This window comes from Oxyura jamaicensis, chromosome Z (assembly GCF_011077185.1).
Source record: "Oxyura jamaicensis isolate SHBP4307 breed ruddy duck chromosome Z, BPBGC_Ojam_1.0, whole genome shotgun sequence".
Taxonomy (NCBI): domain Eukaryota; kingdom Metazoa; phylum Chordata; class Aves; order Anseriformes; family Anatidae; genus Oxyura; species Oxyura jamaicensis.
The window spans coordinates 36,307,097-36,320,496 of NC_048926.1; the positions used below are offsets into that span (position 1 = coordinate 36,307,097).

Here is a 13,400-nt window from a genome sequence, read left to right on the forward strand (position 1 = left end):
GTTCTCGCAGCCCGCCCGGCGGCCCCGTCACATCCCCAGCGTGCGGCCGCGGACTCGGCCTGATCCCCAGAGACGCGCAGCGAGCGCTGCTCGCCGGGTGCCCACCGCCCCCGCTGCTACAGGAAGCTAGCCCCGGTCCCAGTTAAAATTATCGCTGACACCAGAAATACCTCTGCTTTCAGTTCCCTCTCTTGGCCGTCATTATTATTTTTTAATTATTTTTCTATTGTCCAAATCCGTTTCTATCTCTTGCCTTTTCCCTCGCTCTTTCCAGTGTCTCCCCCTTTCATTTTTAGCTGCCGCCCTTCCTTCTGGAAGTCTTTCCTTTCTAAGCACTTACCCTCCTCTAGTCTCAGGTCCCATAACCAAGAGTATCAGGATGACCAAAATGTTTTGCACGCAGAAGGCATGTAGAGTAAAGGGCATCCTTTTGTGCATAAAGCACCCTTGGATAAAGCACCCAAAGGGACCCTACTCTGATCTCTGTAGGCACAGTGCCTAAAATAAAAATAAAATAAAAATAATAATAAAAAAGAACCTGAAAGAATCTGAGACAGCCAAAGCCTCCTGTCCTTTCCAGCAGCAAAGAGGTAGATGCAGAAGAGCTTTCCATGTAGACTTGAAAGGGGAATCTTTGTGGGCAAATCCTCATCAACTCCTTTTGTTGGCAGCCCTTTATGCAAAGCACTGGCGTGTTCTCTTGGCTGTTGCCAACAGGAGAACAAACAGCTATACAAATATTTAACAAAATCAGATCAGTTGGATGCACTGCCTAGGCTATGCCTGGTTTATAGAGCAGGAGCGTGACACACAAGCTAATGAATTAACCTAGCATGTAATCCTCAGGGGTTAATAGTCAGTTTTGATGCAGCTAAGTGAAACAGCACTGATTAAAAAAAGTCCAAAGCTAGGTAGGATCAGCTTCAAAAAGGAGAAATATAGGTTAACATGGCAAAAATACATTGTATCAAAAAGACATTTTTCTGCTTTTCTTCATTCAACTCTTTGCCCTGTGGTGTATGGGCCATTTGTGCGTGAAAAGTCTTGTTGATCTTCATCCAAATCCAAAATGTCTGGGATATCATCTGACTCTGAAGACAGGTCTGTAATAGTGAAATCCGGAACCTGTATAGGAACAAAATTTCAATCAATTCAAAAGTAAAACTAAATAAATTTGTGCAGTATTCCTGACTGAAGTCAGGAGATGAAGATGCTCAGCATCTCTAGAAATAAGACCCAAAATACTGAATAGAGAGTGAAATACATTCAGTCACACATTAAACATAAATATAGCATTAGGACCAAATATTATGCAAGACATAAATCAGTTGCTTAGAAGACAGGATTTTGTAGTAGAGGTGGAACAGAACTAAACTCACTGCATTTAGTAAAAACGACTGGAAAATTAAAAAATGAAGATTTTAAACTTGTTTTGCCTTTCTTCCTTCCTTGGGATCAATGGGTTATACAAAGGAGAAGCCTAGAGAAGCTTGATACAGATTGTTTTGTGCTGCTCTGCCAGAACTGCAAAAATACGCTGACCTCTATTCCAACTGCATATATTGTATTCTGTATTTTAAGCAGCTACTGGGTTTCAGGAATTACTAGACATTAGTGGACACATGGATGTTACATACACACTTCTAAATACCTTGATTAAGACACTTACGAGTTTAAGTCCCATTAGCTGGACTTACTTTGTCTCTTCTGAAAAATGAGATAGAATTAAGCAATTTACTCATAACCAGAAGTTTTCTACCCCAAGTGAAAAAATTGTATTTGTATAGTTTGATTCATGGTTGGGTTTAATGTAGGTAATATGATGAATACTTGAAGCCAGACAGGATCTGTACATGGATGCTCATGGGACTTTGGTTCTGTGTGTGTGAAGAAGCAGTGACTTGAAGAGGCTTCTAGACAGTTAGAATCATCCGTTTCCAACCCCTCTGCCATGGGCAGGGACACCTTCCACTAGTTTTTAAACTTGTTTTGCCTTTCTTCTTTCCTTGGGATCAATGGGTTATACAAAGGAACCTGCTTAGAGATGAGGTTACCCAAAACCCTATCCAACCTGCCCTTGCACGCTTCCAGGAATAGGATATCTACAGCTTCTCTGGGCAGCCTGTGCCAGTGCCTCGCCACCAGTACTGGCTGGAGAAACACTTTTAGTTCATTCTGTAACTGCAAAACACCTTGCTTATGACCAATTGTTATGAAAAACATAGGAAAGAGAAGTCTATGCTTTGCTTTTCCTGAAGACATGTCAGAAGAACAGAGAACACACCAAAGGAGAAAGATTACTACTGCAGTTATCAGGTTGTAGACAGCATTGAAGCACTGAACATGAATTACTCAGTTCCTTTGAGAGTAGTTGACTGTAGGACACCAGGTACTTGAAAATATTAATTAAAACTGAGATTTGGAAGAACTTAAGCAGCATGCCATGTATCAGACAACAGTATGAATACAATGAAATGCCTACACCACTTTGAGAGCCTAAGCTTGCTCAAAATTAGATTAGTAATGTTCTTCTCCTAAAACTCAAAAGGCACCAGGAATATGGGAAACACATTCTTCTACCAGCAAGAATTGTCTTGCATCTTCCTGCTTATTGCAGTGTACCTAAAACTCTAATTATTGTACTTAGAAAGACCATGTTTTGTCATTACTAGCATATGAGCCCATATTTCATATCATAGTACAAATGGAGATATGTAACAAGTCTAAGGCAAAGTAGCTATTGTGGAATTTGGGGTTCGTTTGCAAATTCATTTAAAAATGTGTCCAAATGGATAGTTTAACCAACTGGTTTATCCTCAGCCCAAATATAGGGGAGAGAACGGGTTGAGGGCAGCTCTGTGGAGAGGAACTTCATGGTGTCGGTGGATGAAAAACTCCTAATGAGCTGGCAACATACTGTTGCAGCATATAAAGTCAACTGCATCCTGGGCTGCATCAAAAGAAGCCTAGTCAGCAGGTCGAGGGAGGCAATTCTCTCTCTCTATTCTTGTGAGACTCCAACTGGAGTCCTGTGTTCAGTGCTGGGCCCCCAGCATAGGAAGAACATGGACCTGTTAGATCAGGTCTAGAGGAGGGCCCCAAGGATGACCAAAGGGCTAGAGCACCTCTGCTACGAAGGTGGGCTGAGGGAGTTGGGGGTTGTTGAGCCTGGAGAAGTTCCGGGGAGACTTACAGGAGGCTTCCAGTGCCTAAAGGAAGTCTACAGGAAAGCTGGAGAAGGACTCTTTGTCAGGGGTGGAGCAATAGCACAAGGGAGAATGGCTTTAAACTAAAAGAAGGTAGATTTAGATTAGATATATGGAGGAAAACCTTCACTTAGAGGGTGGTGAGGCACAGGTTGCCCAGAGAAGCTGCGGATGCCCCATCGCTGGAGGTGTTCAAGGCCAGGTTGGATGGGGCTTTGGGCAGCCTGGTCTGGTGGGAGGTATCCTGCCCATGGCGGGGGTGGTAGAACTGGATGGTCTGTAAGGTCCCTTCCAACCCAGCTCTGGAATTCTATGATTCTGTATTTAGACTGAGCAGGGTACATAACCATGCTCAGTAACTATGTCTGACCGATGATAATTTTCACTACAGCATATGTCCAAGTCAGTTCTATTACCTATAACCATGTTTCTCCTACTGATAATAGGATAATCAACCTTTCCAATTTAAGTTTATGCTCTCTTTACCTCCTTAGTGCACACATAAAGGAGTCAACTGCTCACTAACATACTAGTAAGATGTTCATAGCCATAAAATAATTTTAAATGGGAGTGTAACTGTGCATCAGAGTAAAACTGTGTTGGTATCAGTATCATTTATCTCAGTTTTGAGATACTAAATCATTTTAAAAGCACACTGCCATCTGCACCCCATCTGCATCCAAGTAAATCAATGCAAAGCCTCACTGTTATGGACTGCTATATTAGGTAAAGGACTTTCACTTCTGTATCACCTTTGTGTTTAATTGTACTCTCCTTTCATAGATGATAGCAAGTTGAAACAAAGTCATAAGGCAACTCTTGCAAGAATAGGGCTAGATATGACCTTTCTTTGTACCTTCCCTCTGCAAGATATAGTTAGGTCCTCTGAAATGAAATAGTATAAAACTTGCAGTATAAAACTTGCAGAATCCTTGCATGGAATAGTGCAAAACATACTTCAGCATTTTTGCTGTCTTAATGTCCAAATGTTAATACCAACACTGACTTAAGTCAGGGTTGATTTTTTTTCTTGCTGTATTTTTAGAGCTGAGCCAGTAGTGCAATTTGAGATTATTCTTGTTTTGCACTTATTTTTAGTCAGACTGTATATTATGCAAAAAAAAAATCATTCATAGTATAAAATGTAGTACATTCAGCAAAACACTGTTCACTATATCACCAGCTAGCTTCTACAAGTTTTTCCAATCATGCAAATAATGAACAGATTACACTTAAAAAGTAAAAAAAGAAGGTTCCCTTTTTATCAAGCTGGCTTGGAGAGTTTTTTTTTGTTCTTTGTTGTGGCTCTTTTGGTTGTTTTAACCAAAGTGCAATTTATTTTTAAAACAGAAAAGACTTACTAGCTACATAGCACTACTAGAAGTTATACAGTTCAGAAAATATTCAACGGCACAAAGCCATCATCTTACAAAGTGGTAGAGATTTCAAAAGCTTTCCACCTTTCTTTAGTTTGAGGCAAGCAAAGAAACTCCATAGCTCTCAAAAACACTTTTGAGGGTATTGCTTAGTCTCTTTTTTTAAAAAAAAAAAGAAAGCAAGTTTGTGTTGTGTAACTGTTTGATATACGCAATTATATGGAAACTGGTAAAACTACAGTGACAACCCATGAGTAGGTTCTGCTCTGTTAATATTTTGTTTTCTTCATTCCATGTGAGATTTTTCAGCAGTTATTAGAACACATCAGCTTCAGTTCACAGGTTTTGGAAAACATCCAACACATGTAATTGACATTCTACCTGTGGTAGAAGTTACTACATTTTGTCTGAAGTCCCTTAATTGCAATAAAGACTAGAGACATGAGACATGCTATACTAGATTACCAGCAAGAAGATAGCCATGCCATAAAAACTACAGTTCAGTTCAAAGACCCAGTGCTGTCTTCATTAAGATGATCCAATAATCTAAATGCAAGGACGTGTAGTGCGTACAATAAACCAAGAACATACTAATTCACCATTATTTAGCCTTCTCTTCTTCCAAGAAAGGGCTCCCCATTCCACTGGGAGTCAGAAACTTAATATTCTGTATACTTGGTTTCTATGTGGGGAAAACAGCCACAATAGAAAAATGCAGGAGTTTTTGTAGTGTGTTGGTATAACAGGCTATCAGTACAAACACTGAAACACAACCAGGCATTGCTCTAGTTGTGGCCACCAGTTGTAATTCAGCTCTAGAAGGTCAGAGTAACTTACAGAGTTACCCAAAGGTAGTGTTTTGATTCACTGTTTAGCAACTTCTTTGAAAGTGAGACCAACATTGCTAAATTAAGTGATTGCAATGCACAGTTGACTAGGGTATGCATCAAGAACACAACTTACCTGGACAGCAATAAACCAAGAAAGCTTTTTTTCCAAGTAACAGTAATTCTCAAAGGAAGGGAGTCATAAGAGTCACTAGGGAACAACTCTACTCAAGTAGATGAGTGTTAATTCACATTATGTACCCTCTTTTCAACTTGAGTGACTAAAGTAAAAGATTCAAGCTTGCATTGACAGTTGTAGAATACACATTCCTAGCAAGTCAGCAGCCAAAGCAGATAGCTGGAAGTCTCATACAGAGAACAACTACAAGATGGGGAAGACTGATTTTTCTATATCCTTTTTTCCTCACTGTAAGGCTATCTACCAGTTCACAGTCTGGATAGGTAAGAGTAAGCACAAAAAACAGCAACACTAAAGCAAAGACTGAATGGAAGGGAAGAAGGAAACACTGCAGCAATGTTATCTATACACACAAATAGAGATTTTCGATGTGTCTACTTCATTTGCTTTGCAAGCTTGCTTTCTCTTGGACCCAGATTAAAGGAGTCACAGAACAGCAAGTTACATGTTTTACACACCATACAAATGGAGACAGACTTGGGCTGCTGAAGCATTTATTACTAAGGTACAAAACGTATTACAAGAAGTTAGCATACAACAGCAGGCACCTGAGTACAAACAGCATGAATCTTGTCTTTATAGTGTCAAAAATATACTTTGATAATGATTTGGTCAGGTTACTGTGTAATACAATAGTAAGTTTATATCATTAATATTAGCACTGTCACAGCATTCAACTCCAGCTGACTCAGTCAGAAACCCCACTTTCAGTCTGGAATTCTGCCCTCACAGAATCCTCATGAATCATGTAACAGTTCAATTTGAGTCAGTCATCACAAAATAATCAAATGCATGATCTGCAGTAAGTACAAAATTCAGGCGTACCTCGCTAGAATGCAAGGCTTTTAAAGGCATTTCATGGCACATAAGGCTTTTATGTTACTCTGGTGGAGACTGAGCAGCAGATCACAAGCTTTCAGCTGTGATAAGGATCATTTAAGAGTAAGTATATTACTACCATTAATAAGCATAGTGAGGTTTCTTAACTGTACAAACAAGGCATCTTGACAACTGTAAGCTGCCAATATTTAGGCACTTCTGTTTGTTTTAGAGTGTCTTTACTACTCAGGATAATGCAATGCATTTGTAGGAGAGTGTCCTTTCTAAATCACTTCCCCACTCCAAGTTTTTTCCCCTAAAGCTTTTTGACAGCTACAGTTGTTAGTCACTTGTTTGGTCAGTCTGCAGAGTACATGCATGCTATGCAGTTTACTCAATAGGGCGTTCAAGCTGTTTGTCTTCCTGGCTGGAATTTTTCTCCCCTTCACCTTCGCTCTCAGCATGCTGAATGCCAGGCAGTTGTGGGTAAAAGGGACCTACCAGCCAGTTGAGCGGCGTGTTGTTAACAAGATAATCCATCACATCATCCAGAGACTCTTTCATTTTCTTCAGCTGTCCTTTGCTAGTAGCAAGAAAGCTGTCTGATAGTTCTTGGAAAGAGGATGCTGACCGGAAGGTCTGGTAGACATCACCTGCCATTGACCCAACACTGTAAACCTGGTCCTGCACATTCTGTGGCAGACCTTGTAGGCTTGAGACCAGTGTGAGGCAGGTGGTCTGAAGCTGCTGAGTGAGGCTCTGTGCAATAGCTAGAATTCTTGACTCTATGTGCTGGAAACAAAAACATAATAATCGCCTGTCAGTATCTTTGTCACTGTAGCAGTTTTATGTTATTTAATAGACAAGGAAGCAAAGTAAAAGGGGTGAAAGTAAGATACAGCAGATAACAGGGATTAAGCATGAAGAGTCACAGACAACTTCAAAGTACTTGATTTCTCCAATGTTCAAGTACTTTGGAACAGAAGCATTAGTAGTATCTACCCAGCAACAGATAAGGAAGCTCTTGTATCAACTCTGGATAGCAAGTTAAAGCAGGTAAGTATTTTAGTGGATGAACCACTATTCAAAGCTATATAAGACTCTGTGAGTCTGTTCCTCAAGCTGCTTTATGATGAGGAATTTCTATTTTCAGTTTGGCCATACCAAATAAGTGAATCCTAGCTGGTCTAGATATGGTTAATAACCCAACAAGTTCATGGAATGAGGATTCTCTTGAAAGGAGAATAACTAACTCTTTAGCAGTTGCAGAAAGGAGGCTCATTTAAGAGTTAGGATATTCTCTGCTTTTCATAATAGTCACTAGCAGCTGCCTGAGCTTCAGCATTTAGATTTCACTTTTGTATAGAAGCATTCTGTGCTGTTAAGATGTTGTGCACTTTGAGGACAGTTAGCCAGTGTTACCTTGACAGTATGCAATCCATTTATTTCCAGTTTACATGTACATCTATTTACCTCAGCACTATGCGACTCATCACCATCATTTTGACCTGTATATTTCTTCCATTCTACCCAGGATTGATAAAGTTTTTCCTGAGCATTAAGAAGTTTCTGATTGGCACTATTCATGTTCTTTCTGGCATACTCGATCTGAAATACAGCCAAACAAGGAAGTAAAGAAAGAGTCCAAACAGTTCTATTAGGGCTACCCTAAAATACCAGCTTTGTAACTTTTTCTAAACACTTAAAGTTCAAACAAAAGGCTTTGGAAAACATAAGGATATGCTTCTCCACAGAAACAACTAGAAGAGATTTCAAGATGTTATGTAGTCTACCCCTCTACACCTCAACTATTTCATCCTCCCCCGCTAAATTCATGTACATGGAGTTGTAAGTATATAGAAGACCATAACTATTTATGTACAGTTTGTGCTGTACATAAAGGTACATAGTTATGATCAGATGACTGAAGCACTCAGGAATGCTCAGAGATACCCACAGCAAGAAGAGCAAGCCCATGAAGAATCCTAAATTTTGTTAATATAAAGACTGAAGTAAAGCACTGAAGTGTTTCCAAATTGCAAGACACCTTCAATGAAAAGGTGTCAGAACTGACCCTTTACAACATGAACACCTTTTAAACATAACTTCTATTTATGCAGTGCTTAAAATTACAAGTAATTGGTGGTCTGTTTTACAGATCAGCTGGATTTAGGACTTCTCCTGACTGGTGCTAAAAAGCTCCATTGGGAAGTGCTTTCTATTTTGAAAAATGAATTTAGTCAAAGCTATCTGATTTTTCCCTGTCTGTTCTCTACACTCAAAAAACTATACCAACATTTGTTTTTTATACCTAAAGGGAGAACTTGAACTTACCAGATTAACAGTGTGGTGGAGCTGAGAAATCGTCTCCTGGCTTTTCTGTTTAGCATCTCTCACTTTGTTTAAGGCTTGCTGGTAGGCACGTGCACGGACCTTTGAAGACAGTGATCCTAGCCGAACATAGTAACTTGGCTTTTGAACTCCAACTTCAAAACCTTCAACTTTTGCAGCTTCTTTTTCTAGGAAAGTGGAAGCAGATTGACCAGTGGAACAAAACTTAAGATGCCTGATGATATTTCATTTGCTTCATAATAACTGAATATCGGACTTGTTTAGTAGTCCTTTAACAGCAGGTTTGGTTGACAGGCACACATGTAATCCTTACTTAGGTTCATTCTGCTTGCCTGACAAGAAAACACTGTTACAACCAGGAAGGCCAGAAACAGTTTGGGAAGCACATGCCCCCTCCCCACTACGAGGTAATAAATGGATGACTGCTTGTTTCTCTCCAATACATGTATACCATCAAAATTAAACCTGAATTGTTCTTACCTAGTTCTGCTTCTGTGAGTGGGAGATACTGGTCTACAATGGTCTCCGATTTAGTGAGAGCACTGTCCATTCCACTGCTCACCATCTGCACCACACGGCTTCCCAAGACAGTGTTAATGCCACCATTAACAACGGACTTGGTCATTTCTACACTGTCTTGCATTGCTTCTTTAGTCTTGCCCACAACTCCAGTAATTGTGTGAGCAACACTTTCCTTGGCACCAGTCACAGTGGTTGTTACAGCTTCTCTGGCTCCAACAACTACATCCTTAGCATTGGCAACAACCTGACAATGAAAATAGGTTGATTCACTAAAAATATTTGATAAAAAGAGCTACATAATCCAGGAAACAGTTATATTAAGGCTCATACAAGTCTTATCTAGGAAGAACTTACACTGAAAGCATACAGACAAAACAAAGATATGATTGTCATGCAGCCTTCAGCTCAAAACTCTCAGTGAATGTAAATCAGTTTGTTTTACAATGAGCAAAAAATAGTTTTTACAAGACGCCCACCAATAAATAGCAGCTACAAATATATCAAGTAGCAGGCTAACGTAAAAAAAAATGGCTCAGTGACCTTCCAAAAGCAAACAATTCTATAGAAATGCACTCCATCTCCTCACTGCATCTAAGCTGAGAAGCAAGTGCAGCTTATAGGAACTCCCCTCGTTATATTTTTCATATCAACAGCAAAGAGACAGGTATAGACATCTTCTGCTCAGCATATGTACGTGGAAGAGACTTACCTTGTCAGTGGGTTGATTCAGTATAGGCAGTCTTTCTTCAATTTTGTCTAGACCCATACATGCATAGTTGTTGGCAACTACAACTATAAAAGAAGTCACAATAGTTGATTTTAGGTTTTGCTTTGCCTCAGTATAAATAACTCCAATTGTTGTTTGTTTTTGAAATGGAGCTCACACAGCAGCACACTTAAAGTAGCTTCTCCCCCCTTTTCAGGGGTATTTGAGGCAGCAAAGCCCCACATGAAGGCTGGTCTACAGTGCCTTAAGCAAGCTCACTTGCAGGCAGAGAAAGTCTGTTAATATACCTTACAAGCAACTGTTGTAACAGGTTGAAACACCTGGCCTACTGCCAGTTGAAGAAACTAAGGCTCCTGGTTACAACAGCCTTGTGACACAGTTGCCAAATTTAACCACAGTTACTCAGAGAGAGTACAAAGCACTTGAAAGTAGGTGAAAGGTGAGGAAGGTGTTGCACAAGTGACTACACAATCACCTTGCAAATCAAGATGAGCCAGTCAGTTCAGTATTATGAAAGCTGGAACCTGCTTTAGCTCTGGATTCCACCACTCCCCCAAGTCATGCCTATCTGTAATGAGTTACTCAACAAGCCAGGCTTGTTGAGATGGCTGTCAGCTATCTGAAATAGCAGTCCAGACCAGCATGACTGTGCTCCACTGTAAGCACATGTTAATATATACAGCAATCAGTTGAATTAAAGGTATCAACAGCTCCATCTTTGCCTTACTTTGTGGTTCCAGTTTCTGGATGATAGGCATAGCACTTGTCATGGCTACTGAAGTAATTGTCTTCACTCCTTTCTCTGCTATCTCACATACTGACTTCAGATAGGGATGGTTATCCTTTGTGGTAACGTAGGCTGTCAACACCATATCATAGGTGGAGCTCACCAAAGGAAGGTTTGCTACCCTTGATACAATGTTCTGTTTAAAGAGAAAGAGGTTAATTGACTATTTTTCTGAACTGTACAATAAAAACTCTACTGGGCTATTTTAAACTTACCTGTTGTGGATCAATTGCTGCTAATGCCATTTTTTCAGGTCTTCAGTCTTACACAGCCTATGAAAGATGCATGTCAGAGTTAGGACGTCCTCATAATCACTTCATTTAAACACCAGGCTTTCAAACCAACAATTGCTTTATAATCAACCCCACCAGATCAAGGGGATTAAGGATGTTTGTTCTTGCATATAGGAGATCCGTTTTATTTTAATAATTTGTAAAGCTTTTGGATTTGTTTCCTAATGCTTTTCATTGGCTTAAGCAATACAAGTATGCCAGATGCAAGAAAGAGGCTTTGAAATACAGCAGTTCACTACAGAATTACAACTTGAGTCATGTCTTTTTTCTAGGAAAAATACATGTACGTGGTCTCAACTGTTGAGCCAGGGTGAAGGAAACCTACCCAGCTGTTCTTAAGCTAAGAGTTCATTAAACCTCTCATTTAGGATTCCTAAAGGACAGATGAAGGCTCTACTACCAGTATCTTTAATCAGATTAACATAAGGGAGTCAAGTCTGAAATGTGACCAGTTGTTATTGTCCAAATATTGTGGACACTTGAAGACTTAGATGAAATACTCATTTCAGTAACCTCAGATTAATTCTCACCCAAATTACTCCACTAAACACAGTGGGCTCATTATCTCTACTGCCATGTCTGATGCCCACACAGGGTTTCCACTGCTCAGTTATTCAAGAGTTAGAATTCCTGCAGCATGCACAGTCAGAACTTTCCCACAACAGGAAATAACTTTCCTTTGTGCTAATGTAGGAATTACTACCAAGCCCACGTTGAAACAGGCTGGGGAGAACAGTTGTTCAGCAAGCCTGCATTACGCAATTATCTTCCAATGTGCACTCCCATGGAGAAAACAGTAATAGTTCTCCCCATATAAACCCTATAAAAGAGAGAGGGGAAGAGATAATGCAGTACAACTTCAGGAGACCACACAGATATGAATACTCAGAAGTGCACTGTCATTCTGTGAACGCACAGAAGCCAAGCAGGATCTGCAAGCACTTTTTGCTTTGACAGCTTCGTAGAGCACTTAAATTCCAGCAGAACCTGCACACACGAGAGTGGAGAGGCACATGAAAGGCAGTCCCTGAAAGGATGGCAGTTCTGAAGGCTGTGTTGCTAGGTGTGCCAGAAAGCCCACCAGCAGTTTTCCTTTTAAAATATATGATAATATCAAAACAGAATGCGTTAGTTTTCTGCTTCAGGTCAAGTAAAAACTTCTCTTGGTTGCATAACAGGCAGTGACAACAGCGTACTGTTAACACTTTACAGGCGCATTTGCACACACCAGCGCACACATGTGCCAGAAGGCAACTCCTGTAATGAGATTAACCTCTGTACATGAAGCGTGCAAGCAGGTAATAAGCAAGGGCTACGAGAATAACAGAGGGCCCCCCGTCCCACCCTCCGAGCGCTACCACAACCACCACACGCCCCGGCAGCTCGGGGCGCGGCCGATGCCGGCCGGCAGGAGGAGCGGCCCCCGCCTGAGGGATTATTCGGGGCTGGCAGCGCGTCCCACAAGGCCCGGCCGCACGCCGCGAGGCTGCGGGGATTTCACTCGGCAAGAGGCGAGCTGGGGACGGCCGCACGGGTACTCGGAGCGTCCGGAGCTACCCCTGCGCCCAGGGGAGGCAGAGGGACGGACCCCGAGGCGCAGCCCGCGCTGTGAGGGCGCCTTTCGGAGGCCCCGTGCCGCCGAGTGGGGCGGGGCCGGGCCGGTTGGCGGCCGTGCGGCGGAGCCGCGCGGTACTCACCGGGGCTGGGAGCGAAGGAGGACGAGGAGGAGAGGTCGCCGCCAGCTGAATGCTCCAGCGCCGCCGCCGCCACGCACTGAGGCGGCCGCCCCACGTCCCGCCACTTATAGGGAGCGGCCGCCGACATCTCGCGAGAGCTGCGAGCGCGTCACGGCCGCTCCCCGGGGGGCGGGCGGGGGGGGGGGTGAGAATTAGTTCCTAAAACAAAACAAAACAAAAATAAAACCGCGAAGAAGCGTTATTACAGGAAACTCTTGTTCATCCTCTGTGTCATAAAACCCATGTCCCGGTAGCTTTAATTGTGTAAAGGTGGGAAACGACAAGGAGCCAGCGTACCTGTCAGCCTCGGAACGCCGAGCGTCGTTCCTGCCGTTACCGCCCCAACAGCCGTCCTGAACGTCCTGTTCAACGTGTGCTGCTCGGCACACACAGACCTCTGCTGCTCATCCGTGCGCCAGGACGGCAAATGCCTCTAATACAGAGCAGTACAGTAAAAAGTATCGTTATCTGTCCAGGATGGGGATGCGAGGCTTCTTGCAAAACATAGTAGCAAAATATAAAAAACATCTCTCCGTCTTACCTGTCTGTTATTCCC

General features: G+C 41.9%; 1 protein-coding gene across 2 annotated transcripts; it reads right to left on the reverse strand.

The window, feature by feature from the left end:
• Nucleotides 1-656: 656 nt before the first annotated feature.
• Nucleotides 657-12,876, reverse strand: PLIN2 (perilipin 2). 2 transcript variants are annotated; one of them, XM_035309473.1, is made up of 9 exons: nt 12,805-12,824; nt 11,031-11,086; nt 10,756-10,951; nt 10,011-10,093; nt 9,260-9,545; nt 8,762-8,946; nt 7,901-8,035; nt 6,929-7,219; nt 657-1,125 (listed from the first exon to the last, which is right to left on the reverse strand). In XM_035309473.1, the coding sequence occupies exons 2-9, from the start codon at nt 11,058-11,060 to the stop codon at nt 994-996; spliced, it is 1,338 nt and encodes a 445-aa protein (XP_035165364.1). In that variant the 5' UTR covers nt 11,061-11,086; nt 12,805-12,824; the 3' UTR covers nt 657-993. The 2 variants fall into 2 exon arrangements, with proteins under 2 accessions (XP_035165364.1, XP_035165365.1); XM_035309474.1 differs by lacking the exon at nt 657-1,125 and having other exon boundaries at nt 6,086-7,219; nt 11,031-11,087; nt 12,806-12,876.
• Nucleotides 12,877-13,400: the final 524 nt, after the last annotated feature.